The sequence below is a fragment of the Corythoichthys intestinalis genome, chromosome 22 (assembly GCF_030265065.1).
Source record: "Corythoichthys intestinalis isolate RoL2023-P3 chromosome 22, ASM3026506v1, whole genome shotgun sequence".
Lineage (NCBI taxonomy): Eukaryota > Metazoa > Chordata > Actinopteri > Syngnathiformes > Syngnathidae > Corythoichthys > Corythoichthys intestinalis.
The window spans coordinates 3624459-3649205 of record NC_080416.1 but is presented as its reverse complement, the minus strand read 5'-3'; the positions used below and the strand labels follow the sequence as shown (position 1 = coordinate 3649205).

Sequence of the window (24747 nt, the reverse complement as noted above, 5' to 3'; positions counted from 1 at the left end):
TTTTATACATTTATTTTATTTATCTTTTTAAAAATATTATATAGATATTTACACACATATACTCGTGTATATATACCCACATACATATATATATATATATATATATATATATATATATACATAGAAATGTGTACATACATATATATATATATAGAAATATGTACATATTGTACATATAGTATGTACATAGGTACATACATACAGTACAGTATATACTATACATATCAACATACGTACATACATATGTATATATATCTACTTACATATATGCATGTACACACACATATACAGTGGGGAGAACAAGTATTTGATACACTGCCAACCATTGGCAGTGTATCAAATACTTGTTCTCCCCACTGTACATACACGTAGATATATATACAACAACATAACATATATACATAGACATATGTACTGTACATCCGTATAGTATGTACATTCGTATATACGTATGTATATATACTTACATACATATATGCATGTACACACACCCAGTTTGTATATGTTTTTGTATTTTATTTTTATTATTTATACATATATACATACACATATGTTCATACATACATCTATACATATGTACATAAATATACATATACGTGGATATATATCCACGTATATTTACATATACATTGAAATATGTACACACATATACGTGGATATATATACGTATATTTACATATTTATACATTGAAATATGTACATACATATAGTATGTACATAGGTATGTACATACATATAGTATGTACATAGGTACATACATACAGTATATAATATACTGTACATATCTACTAACGTACATACTTATGTATATATACTTACATATATGCATGTACACACACATATACATATACTTAGATGTAAATACATATAGTTACATATATACATAGACATACAGTGGGGAGAACAAGTATTTGATACACTGACAATGGGAAAACCCATTGGCAGTGTATCAAATACTTGTTCTCTCCACTGTATGTACATGCGTATAGTGTGTACATACTACGTATATACATATGTACATTTTCTTACATACATATATGCATGTACACACACGTATATACATATACGTACAGTTGATGTATATACAGTTACGTGTATACATAGACATATATATATGTACGTATAGTATGTTCATTCGTATATACATATGTACATATACTTACTGTACATACATTAATGTGTGTACACCCACATATATATATTTATGTATTTTATTATTAATACATACATACATACACATATGTACATATATACATACTGTATATACTAGTACATACATACCTATGTACAGTGCTGCTCGAAAGTTTGTGAACCCCACAGCGATGGTCAGATTTTTTGTAAAAAAAAACTAAAATAACCTTATTAAATGTTAAGTTATACCCAAATCCACAATACTGACATTCCAAATAATGGACTGAAACAAAAGAAATAGTTATATTGTCATTCTTTATTTAACAAAAGTGGTTGATTTAAGAAAAACTCAGATATCATGTGTGCAAAAGTATGTGAACCCCTTCAATTAATAGGATATTGCGCCTCCTTTTGCAGAGATTACCTCAACCAAACGGTTTCTGTAGTGACTAATCAGCCTCTCACATCTACTTTGGGGGATTTTTGCCCATTCTTCCTTGCAGAACGCAGTCAGTTGAGAGAGGTTTGATGGGCGTCTGGCATAAACTGCTCGCTTCAGGTCCCGCCACAGCATTTCAATGGGATTTAGGTCAGGACTTTGACTGGGCCAGTCCAGAACACGAATCTTCTTCTTTTTCAGCCATTCCTTGGTTGTATTGCTGGAATGCTTTGGATCATTATCATGTTGCATGATCCACCTTCTGCCAAGCTTTAACTTCAAAACAGATGGCGTCAGGTTATGTTCTAGGATTTGACAATATTCCTCAGAATTCATGATTCCCTGGACTATGTGGAGTTGTCCAGGTCCTGAGGATGAAAAGCAAGCCCAGATCTTGACATTCCCACCTCCATGCTTCACTGTTGGGAGAAGGTTCTTTTGGTGGTATGCAGTGTTGACTTTTCGCCAGACATGGCGATTTTGGTTGTGACCAAACAGTTCAATTTTGCACCTACATCAGTTGATGAAAACTCTTTTTAATTTAGTCTCGACAACACAACTGTTAAAAAAACAAAAAAAAATTACTGAATTGATTGATTAGGAAATCAGGTTGAAATAATAGAAAATTCCAAAATGTTGAGGGGGTTCACAAACTTTTGAGCAGCACTGTATATACATATAGTGTATATATACATATGTACATATATATGTGTACATATATACATGCGTACATACATACACATATGTACATACATACATATATACATACAGTATGTACATAAATATGTACCTACATACAGTGTATATATACATATCACCGTATATATGTATATATTAGGGCTGTCAAAATTATCGCATTAACGGGCGTTAATTAATTTTTTAAATTAATCACGTTGAAATATTTGACGCATTTAACACACATGCCCCGCTCAAACAGATTAAAATGGCAGCAAAGTGTCATTTCCACTTGTTACTTGTGTTTTTCGGTGTTTTGTCGCCCTCTGCTGGCGCTTGGGTGCGACTGATTTTATGGGTTTCAGCACCATAATTATTATTGACATCAACAATGGCGAGCTACTAGTTTATTTTTTGACTGAAAATTTTACAAACTGTATTAAAACGAAAACATTAAGAGGGGTTTAAATAAAAAATTTCTATAACTTGTACTCACATTTATCTTTTAAGAACTACAAATCTTTCTATCCGTTGATCGCTTTAACAGAATGTTAATAATGTCAATGCCATCTTGTTGATTTATTGTTATTATAAACAAATACAGTACTTATGTACAGTATGTTGAATGTATATATCCGTCTTGTGTCTTATCTTGCCATTCCAACAATAATTTACAGAGAAATACAGTATATTTTATCGATGGTTTGAATGCGATTAATTACGATTAGTTAATTTTTAGGGTGTGATTAACTCGATTAAAAATTGTAATCATTTGACAGCCCTGGTATATATACTTACATACATACCGTATATACATGCGTACATACATTTTATATATACATGCGTGCTTACATATATCTGGCGGTGTCTTCAGAATGACTGGCATCTGGCAGAAGAAATGTAGGTTCGTGCCAAATTTTGGGCACATGACTCAAGTCGTATCTGGTTGCGTTGTTCCTATGTGTTTATTGATCTCCAAGAGAAAGATGACCCTGGACCAATAATAGAAGCCTGTATCAGCACTCCATCACGGAGTTAACAGGACACAACTTGCAATACAGTGAAAAGATCTTGTTTTTTTTCTGGTTATCGATGTCACTGCTTGTCTTCTCTCGATTCCTTGAAATAACATCAGGATGAAATGATATGGGAAATAAGTCGAATACGTGTACTGTATGTGGTTGCCCTTAGTTAAAACTGAATTTGCCATGATTTTCACTTGAATTTGTAGTTTGTGCGAAAGTGTTTCACTAATGTGTAAATCCTGAATGATTCGCCTGATGGCCTTTAATGGCTTCATCTTAATGTAACAGCATGGTTTAAATGCTCCGTATTTTGCCCTGCAGGTGATGAGCAGTCGCTTCTTCCCCTACGAGACCATCGTGACCGATGCCGTCCTCAGTCTGGATGAAGACACGGTGCTGTCCACCACAGAGGTGCGCTGACGTTTTCCAAATGATTTCCCTCGAGACTAAAACTCTCAAACATGTCTTATTCTTCTGTAGAACTGTAGTTTTGGTGCGTAATCTCCCTCTGGGTGCCTCCATGTTTTGCTTTTTCTCTTTTGTGACATCCTCCTATCTGGCACTTAAGGTCACAGTGACTTATTCAGCAAACATACAAAAAATGGCTTTCTTCTTTTTTTCAGTCACATTTTGTGGGGTTAGCTACTGTATCTTACATCTATTTTATGTTGAAGATTTAGACCAGTGGTGTCCAAACTATGGCACACTGCTTTATTTTTTGGGCCCACAGCGAAATGATGAAAATATCTTTTAATATGGCCCGCACATGAAGCATTGAGTTCAGCCAAAATTCTAGGACTGCAGCCATCGATTACTTAAGCAATCCGTATAAAAAAATAATAATAATAATAATTAGGGCTGCAGCTATCGATTATTTTAGTAGTCGATTAATCGATGAAGTAGTTATTTCGAATCATCGAGTAATCGGATAGAGAACATAAAAAATACCTGACCTGAGCCTCAAACAGTATTAAAAATAAATAATGTGCAGCAAAAGAACAATTGGCTAACTTACATACCAAAAGTAAGCTAGCTTAAATGCTATAAAATGCCAATGTTTTTTTTTGTTTTTTAATAATGCTTTTAATAGCTAAAACACATATTCCCTCAAAAAATGTCTAAATATACCTTTAAAATAAATTACAAATGCACGGAAAAAAACATTAGCTCAAACAAAAACTTAACTTATGTTGGTCTTAACAGGGAGCAGCGGGCTTCAGCCATGTAAAATGAGGCAGACTAGATGGCAGCGTCTCCACCCAAATCAATGAAACTAAATGCAAACACTTTCTAAACAAACCATTACTACGCCACTTTAATTAAACGAATACTCGAAGCAGCAAAATTTAATTCAAATATTTTTTTTCTAATGGAATACTCGAGTTAATCGAATCATCGTTTCAGCACTAATAATAATGAATGAGAATCAAAGTACAACATAAGAACAATTGGCTAACTTGCATAGCAAAACTCCGCTAGCTGAAATGCTATAAAATGCTAACGTTTTGTTACAACGCTATTTTCCACAAAAAAACTGCTGAATATACCTCTAAACTAAACTACGAATGCCTAAACAAACATATTAGCGCAAACAAAAACTTACAACCTTATGTTGGTCTTAACAGGGAGCAGCTGGATTCAGCCATGTAAAATGAGGCAGACTAGAGGGTAGCGTATCCACCCAAATCAATAAAACTAAATGCAAACACTTTCAAAACAAACCATTACTACGCCACTTTAAATAAACAAATACTCGAAGCAGCAAAATTTAATTCAAATATTTTTTTTTTTATCGAATACTCGAGTTAATCGAATCATCGTTTCAGCACTAATAATAATGAGAATCAAATTACAACATAAGAACAACTGGCTAACTTGCATAGCAAAACTCCGCTAGCTTAAATGCTATAAAATGCTAACATTTTGTTACAACGTTATACCCACAAAAAACTGCTAAATATACCTTTAAACTAAATTACGAATGCCTAAACAAATATATTAGCACAGACAAAAACTTACAACCTTATGTTGGTCTTAACAGGGAGCAGCTTGATTCAGCCATGTTAAATGAATGAGGTCATATTAACTGTTGCCACTAGAGGGCAGTGTATCCACCCAAACAGTAACACTAAATGCAACACTTTCAAAACAAATTATTACAACGCCACTCTAATTAAACAAATCATCGGAGCAGCAAAATTTAATTCAAAGCTTTTTTTCGAATCAAATTACTCAAGTTATTCGATTACTCGTTGCAGCACGACTACATTCTTTCGCACTTGTCCGCTTTAACACTACATGGAGCTAATCCGTGCCTCTCTGTTATTTTAGGGTTCAAAACCTGACATGTTGAAAGATGAAACCAGTGCATGAACCTATAGAATTTCAATACATTTTCATAAATAAACGTATATAAGAAATTAATAATCCGATATGATATACTGAGGTATTTGGTTGCGATTTTTGCAATTTCGACTTTTTTTCTTTTGCTGTTGCTGGACATTTTCTCATTGTTCTGCAAAGTTTGTTTTAGTAATGTAGATATAAATATATATATTTTACAACATAGGTAGTCCCCGGATTACGAAGTACTCGACTTACGTGATCGTGACTTTACGACGCTGTTTTGTCCCCAGTCGTTTTGGGGTTTTTTTGTTAGTCACGTAAACACTACCTTATTTTACCTCACGGTATCTTATTTTTTTACTTTGCTTTATTGATATGAATATAAGTCAGCTAGCTCATATGCTACTAACGATAACGTATTCAAAATTCTCATATTAAATCGCTCCCACGTAACTCCACAAACTGTAGCTCTAAATTTAAGTACAAATGCATACACAAACATATATTAGCTGAAACAACTTACAGCCTTATGTGGGCCAAACCAGAGCGTAGCTGTCCTTTATCCATGTAAGAAGAGTGTGCTCCTCAGTCATACAAGGCAACAGTCCAGCCACACCCAACCCTGCCACCAGAAGGCAGGGTATCCTCCATCATTAAACAAAATAAAATACTTTTGGATTTTTTGGATCGTTAATTTGGGGTAAATAAATGGTTAATTCCGATTTAAGCGGAAATTCGTGTTACGTTGCGAGCGTAGGAACGAAACTTGTTCGTAACCCGGGGACTACCCGTATCCTTTAGGGCTGCGGATAGATTATTTTAGTAGTCGATCAATCGATTAACTAGTTTGAATAAACGAGTAATCGGAAAAAGAACATGAAAAATTAAAATACATGAGCTATGCCTTAAACAGTATAAAAAAATAAATAAATAAGGGTCTATGTACAACAAAAGAACAACGGCTAACTTACATAGCATAGCAAAAGTCCACTATCTTAAATGCTATAAAACGCTAACGTTTTTTTTTTTTTAACAATGCTCTTAACAAATGGCTTAGACACATAATTAATTATGTAATTAATTAATCACGTTAAAATATTTGACGCGATTAACGCACATGCCCCGCTCAAACAGATTAAAATGACAGCAGAGTGTAATGTCTGCTTGGCGCCCTCTGCTGGCGCTTGGGCCCAAATGGTTTTATGCGTTCAGCACAATGAGTGAGCATGGTGTAATTATTAACATCAACAATGGCGAGCTACTAGTTTATTTTTTGATAGAAAATTTTACAAATTTAAAAAAAACGAAAACATTAAGAGGGGTTTTAATATAAAATTTCTATAACTTGGACTCATATTTATCTTTTAAGATCTACATGTCTTTCTATCCATGGATCGCTTTAAGAGAATGTTAATAATGTTAATGCCATCTTGTTGATTTATTGTTATAATAAACAAATACAGTACTTACAGTATGTACCGTATGTTGAATGTACTGTATGTATCCATCTTGTGTCTTATCTTTCCATTCCAATAATAATTTACAGAAAAATATGGCTTATTTTATAGATGGTTTGAATTGCGATTAATTATGATCAAATAATTTTTAAGCTGTAATTAACTTGATTAAAAATATTAATCGTTTGACACATCAAAAAACATTAGCTCAAACAAAAACTTGACTTATGTTGGTCTTAACATAGAGCAGCTGGATTCAGCCATGTGAAATGAGGCAGACTAGAGGGCAGTGTATCCACCCAAAACAATAAATGCCAACACTTTCAAAATAAACAATTACAATTTCACTTTAGCTGCAAAATTTAATTCAAATCTTTTTTCCTCATCGAATACTCGAGTTAATCAATTAATCGTTGCAGCACTAGTATCCTTATACCGCTGGATTATTTTGTTGGTCATGGACCTTAACTCGTTCACTGCCATTGACGATTTTAAACATTTCAACTGGAAAAGCTGACATTGAGAGATCGTTTTACTGCCATTGACGGCGATAGACGTCGAATCCAATCTGACTGTCAATGTTACTTTCGTTACTTTGTCAAAATGCATTTATTATCTTTGTCTAAATACATTGTGCATTTCCCTTTAAAATGTCTGCCTCTAGGTGGACTTTGCCTTCACCGTGTGGCAGAGTTTCCCCGAGCGAATTGTCGGCTATCCCGCACGCAGCCATTTTTGGGACGGCAACAAGGAGCGTTGGGGTTACACCTCCAAGTGGACCAATGACTACTCCATGGTGCTAACAGGCGCTGCCATCTACCACAGGTGCAGTACTCCAAACTGAATATAGGCTAACATCAAATGTTATACATTTCCACCAATAACCCGTGGGTGTCCCCGTATCCCCTGCGATGAATGACAGTTCCCGCTGTCACTAAAATACACATGAGAATGCATAAATGGATATGAACTATAATTCATTTTACCGCTACGCTTCATTGTTATTGCTTTCATGTCAGAGTCAGTATGGCTTCATCCAGCTGTGATGGAGTCGGTCCATAAATCAGCAGAGTCTGTCATTCAACCGGCGTGGAAGTTGCTGAGTCAGCCGCGGTGAAAGCCACTGAGTCCACAATTACTGTATATAACCTGGAAAATGAAGTGGGCTAAAATATAGGGAAGTTCTTGACTATCAGGTCAAGTCGCGAGGAAATAATAGACAATAAAAACAGCTTTCCGCGCATGAATCTTGGTCTTTAGAATTCAGTCAGTAGTTGCTGTGGTCTCAAACATTACATTATTACAAATAAATGTCAAATTGCAATACATCATGTTAACAGTAAGAAAAACTTTAGTGCAGTTATACACAAATATGAACCAAAACAGAGTAATAAACATAATTCATTGCATCTATGTGCATGCAATCTCCATTTCTCGTTTCACACTTGAATTTGCATGCTACTCTGATCTAGCATTGTTTTGCTCATCATTTTTATTCCGTCTCATTTTAGTCGTCTTTTTATGCGTCTATTTTTAACAAGCCACTTCGAAGTTATGGTTTCCTAGGATTGTTATGACTGTGAAAGTCTTATAACTGAAAAATCGCCTCATTGCATTATGTATACACAACTGTGTATATGTATCCATACATACAGTACATAAATGTATATATATTTATTTACAGTATATACATATACATATACTGTGTATTTATACACGTATATACATATGGGCATACATTAATACCTTGCACGCATGCATGCATACATACAGTGGTTCGACAAAATAATGTAAACATTTTGGCATCATAATCATTGAACATAATTGTAAAAGAACGGCATGAGGAAGATTACATCATACATACATAATTGTACACATACAAATACACACATACATACATACATACACACCTACATACATGCTTAAATACAAATACATACATGTACACATACAAATAAATACATACTTACATACATACCTACATACATATCACGTACGCATATGAACATGCATACATAAATACATACCTACATACAGATCACGTAAGCATATGAACATGCATACATAGATGTACATATACAAATACATACATACATACAGGTACAGATACATAATTGTACACATACAAATACACACCTACATACACACTGTACATACATGTACATACAAATACACACCTACATACATACATACATACATAGTTACGTGTACATATACAAATACACACCTCCATACATGTACATATACAAATACATACATACATATGACGTACGCATATGTACATGCCTACATACATGTACACATACAAATACACACCTACATACATACTGTACATACATGTACACATACATACACACATACATGTGCACAGACATACATACATACATGTACACATACATACATACATACATGTACACATACATACATACATACATACATACATGTACACATACATACATACATATGACATACGCATATGTACACATACATACATACATGTACACCTACACACACATACATACATATGACATACGCATATGTACATGCATACATACATGTACACCTACATACATATGACATACGCATATGTACATGCATACATACATGTACACATACGTACAAATACATACTTACACATATACAAATACACACACGTGCATACATACAGCCATACATGTACACATACTAATACACACATACATACATGTACACATACATACATACATGTACATACATGTACACATACATACATACATACATATGACATACGCATATGTATACATACATACATACATACATGTACACCTACACATACATACATATGACATACGCATATGTATACATACATACATACATACACACCTACACACATACATACATATGACATACGCATATGTACATGCATACATACATGTACACCTACATACATACATGTACACATACAAATACACACCTACATACATACATGTACACATACGTACAAATACATACTTACACACATACATACATATGACGTAGGCATATGTACATGCATACATACATGTGCACATACAAATACATGTACACATACAAAATACATACATGTACACATACAAAATACATACATACATATATACATGTACACATACAAATGCAGTACATATGTGTACACAAACATACATACATGTACACATACACACATACATACATACATACATACATACATACATACAAACAAGATACATACAAATGCAGTACATACATGTACACAAACATACATACATGTACACATATGTACAAATACATACATACATGTACACATACAATTACACATACAAAATACATATAATGCATACATACATGTACAAACATGCTAATTGAATTGAAATCATGTCATGAAAAAACTACTTTTGTTCAATTTGTCAACTTGGGTAAAACAAGTTTGTGTGTTGTGTTTGATTCATGTCTTGCAGGTATTACCACTACCTGTACACCAACTACTTGCCGTCTAGTCTCAAAAGTATGGTGGACCAACTGGCCAACTGTGAGGACATCCTAATGAATTTCCTGGTCTCTGCCGTCACCAAGCTACCGCCGATCAAGGTCACGCAGAAGAAACAGTATAAGGAAACCATGATGGGACAGGTGACACTGCAGACCCCCATAACTGTTTTTGTTTTTTGGTGTGTGTATGTGTGTTGATCTAATTGTGAATTCTTCATGTCCCTCACCAGTCTTCAAGAGCATCCCGCTGGGCCGACCCGGACCACTTTGCTCAGCGGCAGACGTGCATGAACAAGTTTGCCAGCTGGTTTGGCGCCATGCCGCTGGTTCGCTCCCAGATGAGACTCGATCCGGTCCTGTTCAAGGACCAGGTGTCCATCCTACGCAAGAAATACAGGGACATCGAGAGGCTCTGACAGGAGCGGCGCCCCTTCGGTGGGGACCCCACTCGGGGGGAGGCTTAAGGGCCGCCGGACCATGAAGCGCGCCAGTGAATATTAGCGCTGTTGCCGAGTGACTTAAAACAAAAAAAAAAACACTGCTGACCAAGACTCTCGGATAGAATATTTTTTTGTGGATGAGGACTATCCTGTACAAGATGGAAAGTGTCTTCTGTCTGTCTGCGGGGGGGCGTTTCTGAGAACACTGCCCACCGCGAAGCGAATCCCCGTTCCCTGGTTACTCAAAGCAATCCATCTTGCATCAGGACACGATTAGTGGACTTACTCGCACTTCGACCCCTCCATTGCTTTATTACCTGATTTGATTTTTGTACAAATCAGCTGTCTCTGAGAGGGGTGAGTGCAGATCATCAAGAATATTGACGTCATATCACCATGAGATTAAAACGGTCATCAAGTTTGCCACTGAAATTTCACATACTGGCCTCAGTCCTGTAGGTTATTTTTTTCATTCATTTCACATTTTATTGTCCCCTCACGCGTGTGTGCATGTGTAAAATGAACATTTGGGGGATAAAATGCAGCAAATCTTGGAATGTTCTAACCCGAACTGCCATTTCATAACATCCTCGCTGGCCTTTTAGCAGCACCATCATTTCTGGGGAGTGCCAACTTGACATCAGGTCTGCCTTTACGGTTATTTATTGAACATTTACGCTGCCTGTATTGGTTCGAGCCACTACCTTGAAAACACCCCATCAGTCCAATAACAGTTTTTATTTTGTTTTATTTGTGGTAAGCAGCATTTCACTACTCTTCGCTGTCAGTGACATCCAACGAGCTGACAGTTTGCACCTTAATTGGCAGCGTGGCTGGCCTTTCGTCAATCTCTACGAAGACGCCGCTCGGACACTTGAATGAAAGAAACTTGCTTTTCGTGGCCTTTGTGTCAAGCGAAGCGGCCATTTTATTCAAATTTGGGGGGATATGCAACAGTGCCATATTAGGTGTTGATGTGAAAACGTCAGTTCAAATGTTGCTCGCACAAAAGACAAGTACAGTGGAACCTTGAAGTTTTTCTTAAATCTAATGATAGCACTAATCAAACTGTTTGCATCATAAATCATATCACTGACGTCCAGAGGTGGGTAAAGTAGGCAAAAAAATTACTTGTTACTTCAAAATAATATGACTCAAGTAGAGATGCAACAATGAATTGATTAATAGACTATTTTAATAACCAATTAATCGTTTAGGATTGTTAACTCATTGAACATGGCTGAATCCAGCTGCTCACTGTTAAGCCCAACATTAGGTAAGTTTTTGTTTTTTATGCATTCGTAATTTAGTTTATATTCAAACTAGGGCTGTCAAACGATTAAAATTTTTAGTCGAGTTAATCACAGCTTAAAATTAATTAATTATAATTAATCACAATTCAAACCATCTCTAAAATATGCTATATTTTTCTGTAAATTATTGTTGGAAAGATAAGACACAAGACGGATATATACATTCAACATACTGTACATATGTACTGTATTTGTTAATTATAACAATAAATCAACAAGATGGCATTAACATTGACATTCTGTTAAAGCGATCCATGGATAGAAAGACTTGTAGTTCTTAAATGTTAGCACAAGTTATAGACATTTTATATTAAAACCCCTCTTAATGTTTTCGTTTTAATAAAATTTGTAAAATTTTCAATCAAAAAATAAACTAGTAGCTCGCCATTGTTGATGTCAATAATTATACGATGCTCACGGTGCTTAAACCCATAAAATCAGTCGCACGAAAGCGCCAGCAGAGGGAGACAAAAAAACACAAGTAACAAGTGGGTAAGACACTGTGCTGTCATTTTAATCTGTTTGAGCGGGGCATTTGCGTGAATTGCGTCAAATATTTTAACATGATTAAAAAATTAATTACCGCCCATTAACGCGCTAATTTTGACAGCCCTAATTCAAACAAAAAACGGCTAAGTATGATTTGTTAAGAGCATTGTTAAAAAAAAAAGTTTGCATTTTATAGCATTTAAGCTAGCAGACTTTTGCAATGCAAGTTAGCCAATTGTTCTTTTGTTGTACTTGGATCCTCATTTATTTATTTATTTTTACTGTTTGAGGCTATCATCAGGTATTTTAATTTAGTTTTTTTTTCAATGAACGCGCAATTCTGCAGTTTGAAGAAACATTTGAAGAAACATTTTATTTTGTATTTGCATTTAATACTCTTTTTAAAGTGCAATCTTAGCAAGCCTTTGTTTTACATCTCCTAAAATGTATTCTGAAACACGTTAAATGCCCGAATACGATTACTTGATTATTCTAATTAGTTGATAAATCGACTACTAAAATAATCGATAGCTGCAGCCCTAGATTAATCTATGAACTACTTACTGTAGTTCGATGAATTTAGCATCAAACAGAATTTTAAAAAACCGATCTAAGTACAACAAAAGAAACATCAGCAAAAGCCCGCTAGCTTAAATGGTATAGAATGCTAATGTCTTTTTTACGATACTCTTAACAAATCGTTCAAACAGATATTCCAACAAAAAAACAGTTAAATATACCTATAAACTAAATTACAAATGCATTAAAAACACATATTAGCTCAAACAAAAATTGACCTTATATTGTGCTTAACAGGGAGCTGCTGGATTCTTGCCTGGCACGGCCGGACTGTTCTCCCTGTATTTTTCAAACACCGTGAAAAGAGTTTGGGACCCAGCTCCTTATTTCCCTCTCTAGCCAGAACGCAATCATCCGTGCACTCAGATTTCTTTATTTGCGTGATGTGTTCTTAACGAGAAACGTCACTCATGCGCATCAGAAAGTCGTCTCCACAACAACATAGATGGCGAACCATAGAGCCGAGAATATGTTCCAATCTGCGGTAAATTCAGTTTTAACTGACCAAAAACACATTGAGTAGCTATAACCAACAGTCTGTCTGCGCTAGCCATGTTGAATAAACTTCTCCGTTCCCCTCGTATGTTTATTTCGACGCGCTAGAGTTTCTTGTCGCTTTACCAACGTCATGTCTGCCCATCGCTGATTGGTCCACTCCGCTGTCTGTTTGCTGTGGCTTGCTCCGCCCTGGAAATTTGATCTGCCAAACGGTCGTCAGGAGTCCCAGGCAAGCTGGATTCAGCCATGTTGAATGAGTTATGTCATATTCACTGTTGCCACTAGAGGGTAGTGTATCCACCCAAATCAATAAAAAAATGCTAACACTTTCAAAATAAACAATTAAACGCCACTTTAAGCTTTTTGCTAATCAAATTACTTGAGTTAGTCGATTAATCGTTGCAGCATTACTCAAGTAAAAGTAAAAAGTCATTAAGTAAATGTAAAGCGCTACTACCCACCTCTGCTGATGTTAAAAAGGTTAGTAATTTCCTGAAGATGCAACAAGAAGGTGGCAAAGCACTTTTTTTTTATTGGACACATCTGGCCGAATGACGCCAAAGCACTACTTTGATAGAATTTTGACGAGGTTCCACTTTACAGCTGGTTACTCATATCTTTACGCCTCTTTTGTGACGTGCTGAAAAATATTTTGGCCACACTGGAAAACAAAATTGAACTCTTAACTCATCGACTGCGCTAGACATAAAGGTGTTGTTTGTCTCTAATACTGAGGATAATTGTCTGCTGTCCAAAGAATTCAACAGGTTTTTGCATTTCATAATGGTTCATGGTTGGTGTTTTGTATTTACAAAAGTATTCATCTACAACAAGCATCTGTTTCCCATTTTGCAGCAGGGCCGAGAACCAAAAGTGGTTTTAGCCATGTGGCAAAATAGATTTTACCATGTGGCATTTTTTTCTTTGCCATGTGGCAAAATTGATTTTGCCATATGGCATTTTTTTGCCATATAGCAAAATGGATTTTGACATGTGGCATTTTTTTCTTTGCCATGTGGCAAAATTGATTTTGCCATGTGGCATTTTTTTTGCCATGTGTCAAAATTGATTTTGCCATGTGGCATTTTTTTTTTGCCATGTGGCTATATTTTGCCATGTGGCAAAATGGATTTTGCAATGTGGCATAATTGATTTTGCCATGTGGCTTTTTTTTTTGGGTATGTGGCATTTTTTTCTTTGCCATGTGGCAAAATTGATTTTGCCATGTGGCATTTTTTTTGCCATGTGGCAAAATTGATTTTGCCATGTGGCATTTTTTTTGCCATGTGGCTATATTTTGCCATGTGGCAAAATGGATTTTGCAATGTGGCATTTTTTTGGGGTATGTGGCAAAATTGATTCTGCCATGTGGCATTTTTTTTGCTATGTGGCAAAACTGATTTTGAAATAGATTTTGGTTTGTCGCATTTTTTTAGGCGTATTACAACAAATGTAAAGCGTATGGTCAAAAATCACAGCCACACAAGTTTTTCTGCCATTTAAAATGAATGGAAAATTTGGACGTGCATGGCTGTCAATGGCATGGACGTCGTTGTGCACGGCCTACAAAACTGACATATACCCCCCCCAAAAATGCCACAAACCAAAATCCATTTTGCCACATGGCCCAAAAAAATGCCCCAAGGCAAAAAAAATGCCACATGGCAAAATCCATTTTTCCACATGGCAAAGAAAAAATGCCACATGTCAAAATCAATGTTGCCAAATGGCAAAAAAATGCCACATTGCAAAACAATGTCACGTGGCAAAGAAAAAATGCCACATGGCAAAAAAAAAATGCCGCATGGCAAAATCCATGTTGCCACATGGCAAATACCACTTTTGGTTCTCGCTATCTCTCCCATTTTGTCTTAAATCCACACTAAGCCTTTGTTTTTAATACCTGATTGTCACAGATCAGAAAATGCATATCCTATAACTCCCTGCACTGTACATAAACATATTTATTTTTTGTAAACGGGACTGTTTAGACGACAAGGTGACATGATAGGATAATCCCGCGGAGTTCAAGTATTTATTCCGTTTTCGGTTCACACGGCAATGACGCCGCCCATCTTAAATTTCACCTCCCCCCCGGAAACATTCGCCGGTGTCCCACGCGTGCCGTAGTGGAACATATGTTTGTTTGACGATCTCATACGCCATTGATCTAAAATTGGATCAGGGTATACCATCTTGGCTCTCGGCAGGAGTCAACTTGCAAAGGCCCCATTAAAAAAAATGTAGGATGGGGAATAAAAAGCAGCTGCAACAGATGTCCAAGCTGCTTTTTATTTCCATTTTTTGCAAAAATTGGGTCAAGATTGAAATTTTTTTTTTTAATGGCCATTTCTATGCTCCCAAATTTAAGAAAAAACTTGCCAGGTGCTTGTAAATCTTGATTTTGTGCCTTTTGTCAACATGAGTTCCTGCACTGCCTGTTGTTCTTATCAATATTCGCCGTCATATCACCACAACCTTCCTGCACACGCACAACCATGTAACAGATTATTTATCCTCACGTGATCCACCAGAAGCTGATGTGGGAGGTGAAAGCGTGTGGCTGTCCTGATGCCTTCTCCTCTCCCCTCCTCCTATTATGTAAAGACTTTTATAGAGGTAACAAATGAGATAGATAAATGATTTTGTAAGGATGATTTATAATAAAAATAAACTCATTTGACGATATCTGTGTCTGTCATCACAACATCAAGATATCAGGAATAAATCATTTGAATCCGGAAAAGAGTTGGACATATATTACACCTGTCTTAAAGTGCGTACGAAAGGATAAAAAAAAGTCCTAACTAGCATTATTATTTGAATTAGAATCATATTTTGAGATGATTCGACTATATACAACAAACTGGCAAAGCGCTGGTTTCGATAAATTGTCTTTAATCTGCCGGTTAGCCACGCTTACCATTATAGACCTCATTCATGTGACGTAACAACATCGCCCCCTGACTTCTGCTGCCATATTATCCGTCAACTAATCCTGTTTACATGTTACCACTACGTACATTCCTCCTATTACTGCGTGTTTTTCTGCTTACCGCCTAGTAAACAAACCCAAAACCTTCCTGACAATCGTTGACACATTTGAATTTTACTGAGCCCGACGAAGAGGGAAAAAAAAGTTGACGTTTTTTTAAAAAAAAAAAAAAAAAAAAAAAAAAGAGGGAAAAAACTGCCCCTAAAGGAACACGGTAGATTTCTTTTCTGTCAAAGCAAAAAAATAAATTAAAAAAAAAAAAAAAGTGTTTTGAATCAAGCAAAAAATTCACATCGAGGCAATTTTTTTACATCGAAAAAAGTTAACATCGAAGCTGTCCGGAGTATAGCGACTGCTTGCTAATGAAGTCAAGAAGGACCGCCAGATCACAGAACGTTTTCCGACGAAAAGGTTCGGTTGAGTTTAAAGTGATCCGCTAACTTAAATACATGTAGGCTCTAATAAACCACAATTGTTTTATGTTGAGGCAGCAAAAGGAGAAATATTGGTCGAAAGTAACATAAGTTACTTTTAAAGTAACTTAGTTACTTTGATAATAAAGTAATCGGTAAAGTAACTCAATTACATGCAATGACTTTTTTTGTTGGCATTTTTATGTTGAGACAGCAAAAGGACAAAAATTGGTAAAAGGTAACATAAGTTACTTTTAAAGTAACTTAGTTACTTTGATAAGTAATCGGTAAAGTAACTAGATTACTTTTTTGAGGTGTAATCAGTAATCAGTAATTAAATTATTTTTTTAAGTAATCAGTGACAACACTGGTTACTACCCACCTCTGCTTATTACTATTCATCCTTCACACAGCCGCTAGAAACAGAAATGTCATTTAATCCATCTACAAGTGACCCAGGAAATTTTACGACACTGTGCGGGTGTGCGTTGGTCCTCATGGGAAACACAGTCTTCCTTAACCCCTTCAGACTTGAGCATGCTGCTGAAGGACATGATGTATTTGCGTCCCAAAATGAATAAATACACTGAATTTGGTTGCTATTGCCACTTCTGGGAGATGATTGGACGAAACTTTACCCATCGAAATCAAACCATGAGGTTTAGCACGCCCTCGTTGCTATTTTTGGATCTTTGAAAATGGCTGAGACAAAACGGAGTATCAAAAAGGCAAACGTAAATGCTCGATTCTCATCAAAAACAATGTAACATTAACATTAAAAATAAACAATAAAAACATGAAATAACCCAAAAATTTTTCACTCTGTTCTGGTATTTGAGTAGAGTAAAAATCAGCTAATATTTTTTTCCCCAGCAGAAAAAATGCGGGTCTATTCCATTCTATTGAGGGGTTGGAACATATCACAATTATCAATACGTGGGTCAGGAAATAAAAATTTGAAGAAAAAAAAAACGGTAAAGTGGGTTGACAAATTGTCAGACCTTTTTTTTTTTTTGTGTGTCTGTGTGAGAAAAAAAAATCTTGATTTCATATACATATACCATTGCATAATGGTTTCAAACAACTTGACGCCTATGTTCAGAGGTGGGTGGCGTAGTCAAAGATTTTACTCAAATAAGATTAGCGTTCCTTCAAAATATTATCCAAGTAAAAGTAAAGAGGTGTTCCATAAAAAGTCATGAAGTTCCGTATATGTCATTATTAACTCATTCAGTACCCCAAAATAACTCGAAAAAGTCCAAAAGTATTGTATTTTGTTTAATGATGGAGGATAAACTACCCTCTGGTGGCAGCGTTGGGTCTGGCGGGACTGTCATCTTGTATGACTCAGGAACAGACTCCGACGTCTGACGTGGATAAAGGATCTCTGCGCTTTGGTTTAGCCCACATAAAGCTGTAAGTTGTTTCAGCTAATATATGTTCGTGTATGCATTTGTAATAAAGTTTACAGCTACAGTTTGTGGCGTTACGTGTGAGCAAGTTGCTATGAGAATTGTAAATATGTTAGCGGTCGTAGCATTTAAACTAGCGGACTTTTATTAGGCAAATTACGCTAATTTAATCTACTAAATTTGCATATTGATCAGACCAGATTCACGTTTGAACATCAATTGTTTTGTGTCAAGTGTTTCATATATGTTAAAATGCAAGTTTTAAAATGAACAAAATAACTAGTGGTGAAGCATTAAGAAAGGAACAAAAGCCTGAATAGAAATCAACTATGATTTTCTTAATTCAGTCTTTGATGCGATAGCATTTTTTACGATCTTTTCACAAAATCGATTTTGATGCCTTTCTAAAGATATTAACACTCTATTGAGCTACAAATAGATGAAAACATCAATTGTTGATTTAAATGTCGAATATGGAGGTAGACAGATGTCCCAAAAATATCCCCGCCGAGAATCTTTTCGGGTGGGCTGCCCTACATACGACTCACAGCTTTGTGTTGCCACGCCGCGTCGTCTTCATCTTTCTACTTTCTTGGGAAATAAAGCCCCGGCTTTGTCGATAAAGTGCCGCCTCAGCAGATCCGCAGTTTCTTCATGGGTCCGGTTACCCTCAGGGTGTGCCGGCGCGTATACTCTTATGAGGGCGTGCGTGGTTTTCATTGCGCTTCAGCTTCTGACGGCTAACATGGAGTTGATTTCCCAGATGAGGTTGCGCAGTTGATCCATGATCTGCTTCAGCTGCTGATTTTTCTGCTTCAGCCGCTGTCGTAAAAACAAGACAATTACAAACGATTTAGGTGGCTTTTCTTTCATTTTTCAATTAGTGTACCTGATGCTTCAGTAATAATACAGTGCCCTCCATAATTATTGGCACCCCTGGTTAAGATGTGTTTTTTAGCTTCTTATTTTTTTTTTTTTAAATTCAAATAAAATGGAAAATAAGAGAAAAATCCAACCTTCAATACAAGTGCATTTATTCAGTGGGGGAAAAAATCCCACATTAAGAAATAATTATTTGATATCAAATATTGTGTGTCACAATTATTAGCACCCCTGGTGTTAATACTTTGTACAACCCCCTTTTGCCAACAAAACAAGGTCTGGGGACTGAGATGGCCATGGGAGGAGCTTGATTTTGTGTCTGGTGAACCATTTCTGTGTAGATTTGGCCATATGTTTAGGGTCATTGTCTTGCTGAAAGACCCAGTGACGACCCATCTTCAACTTTCGGGCAGAGGGCAACAGATTTTGATTTAAAATGTCCTGGTATTTCAAAGCATTCATGATGCCATGCTCCCTAACAAGGTTCCCAGGGTCTTTGGAAGCCAAACAGCCCCACAGCATCACTGACCCACCCCCATACTTCACAGTGGGTATGAGGTGCTTTTCAGCAACACTAAGGTGACTTGAAGTTCTGCTCTGAGACCCTCAATTTGGCCAAATTTCAAAATTGTCCTATATGCGTATGTCATCATTGGAAAGCTTAAAATCTCAATTTTCTGGGGGAGAAAAACTTTGAACAGGAGCGCATTTAAAAAAAAAAAAAAAAAAAATTAAACAGCAAAATCCTAACTGGAGGCAAGAACACGCAAAAGCAGAATTAAAGACGCCACGATTTTAACGAGATATTATCGCGTACTTACCTTGTTTTGATCCAAAAACTCCATGTAGCATGTATCACCGAGTGTCAAGCCACAGCTGTGAATGGCCACAGCCGGATTTTGGGGGGATTTTATGGGTGAAACATGGTGATATAACAAGGGTTGCGATGCAGAAATCACAGACAACAAGGAGTGGTTGAGATGTTCTTTTTCATACAGTTACCCTTTTAAACGCTATTTTTCAGTTTTTCTTTGTTTGGATCGATTATTTATCATCCAACATATCGGGGAAAATGCGGCAGTAACAAAACTAATACATTTAAGCGATAGTTATGAAGGAGATATCCATGACTTTTTTAAAGACGCCAAATTTTTCATTGTGACGTAATTTGTTAAAAAGTTTAAAATATGCGAGTGAATAATTTAAAGTCTTGTTTTTTTTTAAAAATATTAGACATCAATTAATGATTCTCAGCTAAAAATCACAGACATTTAGAATAATATAATTACCTTCTTTTAATGGCTAGGTTGAAACAAAAGCGGTTGCGCGACGTCTGTAAACGGGGGTTTTCAGGGTAAAACGGACAAATTAAAAATAGTTCGGAGGCTTAGTGTGTCATGAATCTGCTATGGCAGCATATAGACATATTGTTTTATCAAACAACAGTTGTTCTGTTGTTTACAGCTGTTTATTTTACGGCTGTCAAAATTATCAGGTTAACGGGCAGTAATGAATTTTTTTTAATTAATCACGTTAAAATATTTGACGCAATTAACGCACATGCCCCACTCAAACAGACTAAAATGACAGTACCGTGTGCAAGCTTGTTACTTGTTTTTTTTGGTGTTTGGCTCCCTCTGCTGGCACTTGGGTCTAACTGATTTTATGGGTTAGTACCATGAGTGAGCATGGTGTAATTATTGACATCAACAATGGCGAGCTACTAGTTTATTTTTTGATTGAAAATTTTACAAATTTTATTAAAACAAAAACATTAAGAGGGGTTTTAATATAAAATTTCTATAACTTGGACTAACATTTATCTTTTAAGAACTACAAGTCTTTCTATCCATGGATCGCTTTTCGAGAATGTTAATAATGTTAATGCCATCTTGTTGATTTATTGTTATAATAAACAAATTCAGTACTTATGTACCGTATGTTGAATGTATATATCCGTCTTGTGTCTTATCTTCCATTCCAACAATAATTTACAGAAAAATATGGCATATTTCATAGAGGGTTTGAATTGCAATTAATCACGATTAATTAATTTTTAAGCTGTAATTAACTCAATTTAAAACTTTAATCGTTTGACAGCCCTAGTTTATTTTAAAGAGGGGTGCAAGAGCAGAAAGTGCTTTTTCAGTCTTGTCTGTGTTTTCCGCCATATACACACACACACACACACACATATACGGTCGAGATGCTATCATTTCAAAAAGAAATATGTGTGTGCAGCTCCCAGTGTTGTCTTTTCTATGGAAACTGGATCAAAACAGCTCTTTGAGTGTTGAAGGTTACACAACCCTGGTCTAAGCCATTCAATGACCTTCACAAAGCCATTCCTTTTTTCCCATTAACCCTTTCTAGCCAAATGTATCACATTTGAACACTAAGAATTTCAAAATTTTGTGATTTTTGGCATTTCTTTCTCAGAAAAAAAATGTGTTGCGTTAAATTAAGGGGCCGTTAACATGGTGAATCTCCGAGAATACGAAAAATGTCAAATTTCCATTTGCGTTTGCATCTCCATTTGAAAAATGTCGCGATTCCGCATGAAAACGATGTAGTATTGATGCCAGGCCCTAGGGGGCAGTGCAGATTTATTGGGCGACAGAGAATGATGCACTCTGACCCCACCAAGCTCCCTCAGCCCGGGAAAAAAAATATGCCCGTCCACTCGAAGCAATGTCATTTTTCTTTTGTTCAAAAAGGCACAAAAATTGTTGCCTGGCATGGCCAGACTGTTCTCCCCGTGTTTTTCAAACACTGAGAGTATAGTCTGGGACCCAGCCCATTAACGGCCTCTCGAGCAAGTACAAAATCAATCGACAAATCAGATTCGTTTATTTACGTGACGTGTTTTTAACGAGCAACTTCACTCTTCCGCGTCGGAAGTCGTCTCCACAACAACACAGATGGCGAACGGGAGAGCCGAGAATATGTTCCAATCTACGGTAAAATCAGTTTTAAATTACCACAAACACATCGACACGAGTCATTGACAACAGTCTGTCTCGCGCTAGCCATGTTGAATAAACTCCGCTCTCCTCGTATGTTTACTTCCGCGCGCAAGTCCCTCGTCCCACCCGTCGCTGATTGGTCCACTCCGCTGCCTGTTTACTGTGGCTTGCTCCGCCCTGGAAATTTTATCCGCTTAATGGTGGCCAGACTTAATAGCTGGAACAGCGGTGAGTCTGGAGGACCAGGCTACAAAAATTGAAACGTTCAACATATTTAATTTAAAAATATTATTAAAACAGTAAATTAATGTTTAGTAGCACCGCTGCGCACACCCAATGTGACGTGTACGAGTGCTGATGTTAACGGCGCGGTCTCGCGCCGCAGGAGCCTTTGATGTGCATGCCAAGGAAGCCCCCCTCAACACCCCGCAATCGGATTCTGCCACTTTGGAGGCAGGATTCAGAATTTTTTGTCTTCGCCTTCCGTCTTCGCTGACACCATATGCACGCGAGGCGAGTCCTCAACTCAGTCGTTGCGTCTTTGTGTCGCACAGTCACCATGTAAACTGCCCCTAAGCTCTGGAACCCGCCATCCCTACTTGCAACATTACAGGAACGTGTATCGCTAGTTTCTTAGCAGATGACTGTATCTTCAGAGATATCTATCAAGATAAAATCCATCTCTGTCTCTGCAAAACTCCTTTAGCCGTGACTAATTACAGGCCCTTTTTGCACCGCCGATAACACCTTGAGCCATCGATTTCACACAGCTTTCTTAATATCAACTGTTTAGCTGATTGTCCTTGAAGATAGTCCTGAGTGGAACGTTTGGAGGCCTTCCACATTCTCGTCCACTTACCAAAGGACTCTCACTGCTTCTACTGAACGCTCTTCCCTTTGCTATCTCTCTCTTTGACTTTCAATTTCATTCCAAGTGTGTATGTGTGGCTATATGAGTGTATTATACATGATACGCCTCATTACCCTGATGAGCAGCTCTTGAAATAACTTGGCCATTTACTCTGCATTAATGAGATAGTATCCAAAGCCTTTGTAATTTCAGGTAATAGAGCACTGTATCATTTCCCTTTAATGTTTTTAAAGGAAAGCACAGAGTGGTAGGTGAACTTGTCATGATCGTTTCGAGCACAACCTGGTGGATTTGGTTTCAGAGGAGATATTCTATTAAACAGCTGATGAACAGAAAAATTCTAGTAGTAATTCTAGTAGTCTGTAGAGTAAGGCTGCAGCAATTGATTATTAAAGTAATGGATTAATCTATCAAATAGTTCGGATAATCAAGTCATCACATTAGGAAGATTTAATGAATTGCAGAATGAATTTATGGGGATGTAAAAGAAAGGCTTGCTAAGATTGCACTTTCAAAATAACATTAAATGCAAATACAAAATAAAATTCCCGAGTGTTCACAAGAGCAATAAATGCTAAAGATGTCCCGATCACGTCATTTTCCAAGTATTGGAATTGGCAAAAAAATATCGGACATGCTTTTTTTTTCTCAATATGTATTTATTTTTTAATTAAATCGTTTTCTAATTGTATTTAACGTTACAAAATGTCTTACACTCATCCAGAGTCTTTAGTTTAGGCTTAAAGTAGGGCTATCAAATTTATCGCGTTAACGGCGGTAATCTTTTTTTTTTTAATTTATCATGTTCAAATACTTAGGCGGCACGGTGGCTGAGTGGTTAGCACGTCTGCCTCACAGTTCTGAGATCAAGGGTTCAATCCCGGGCTCCGGCCTTCCTGTGTGGAGTTTGCATGTTCTCCCCGTGCCTGTGTGGGTTTCCTCCGGGAACTCCGGTTTCCTCCCACATCCCAAAAACATGCATGGTAGGCTGATTGAACACTCTAAATTGTCCGTAGGTATGAGTGTGTGCGTGAATGGTTGTATGTCTCTTTGTGCCCTGCAACTGGCTGGCAACCAGTTCAGGGTGTCCCCTGCCTACAACTTACAAGACTTACAATCCCTCTCTCAACAATTTGAAATATCGTGGGAAGCAATGTGGGGAAGCAAGGTAATAGTTGATCTTTTTCTTTACACCTTATGTTATTTCCCAACGCAGAGAAGATATATCAATTGGTGCCACTACGCACAGTCATGGCTGCACTTCATCATGCATCATGCATTTGAGCAGAACAGTTAAATGGCTACAGAATCATTTACTGAAAGCTCAAAAAAT

The 24747-nt window shown here is 36.6% G+C and overlaps 2 protein-coding genes across 4 annotated transcripts in view; one reads left to right on the top strand and one right to left on the bottom strand.

The window, feature by feature from the left end:
* Positions 1 to 24389, top strand: part of ext1b (exostosin glycosyltransferase 1b) — a 267318-nt gene extending 242929 nt beyond the window's left edge. The window contains exons 8-11 of the mRNA XM_057827651.1: positions 3592 to 3681; positions 7738 to 7898; positions 10526 to 10697; positions 10787 to 24389. Coding sequence (XP_057683634.1) covers positions 3592 to 3681; positions 7738 to 7898; positions 10526 to 10697; positions 10787 to 10972 — 609 coding nt within the window. The 3' untranslated portion in view covers positions 10973 to 24389. The remainder of the gene's footprint in view (positions 1 to 3591; positions 3682 to 7737; positions 7899 to 10525; positions 10698 to 10786) is intronic.
* med30 (mediator complex subunit 30) overlaps positions 17049 to 24747 on the bottom strand; it is a 62859-nt gene continuing 55160 nt past the window's right edge. For all 3 annotated transcript variants that reach the window (XM_057827654.1, XM_057827653.1, XM_057827655.1), the window contains exon 5: positions 17049 to 19517. In XM_057827654.1, the coding sequence (XP_057683637.1) occupies positions 19422 to 19517 (96 nt within the window). In that variant the 3' untranslated portion in view covers positions 17049 to 19421. The remainder of the gene's footprint in view (positions 19518 to 24747) is intronic.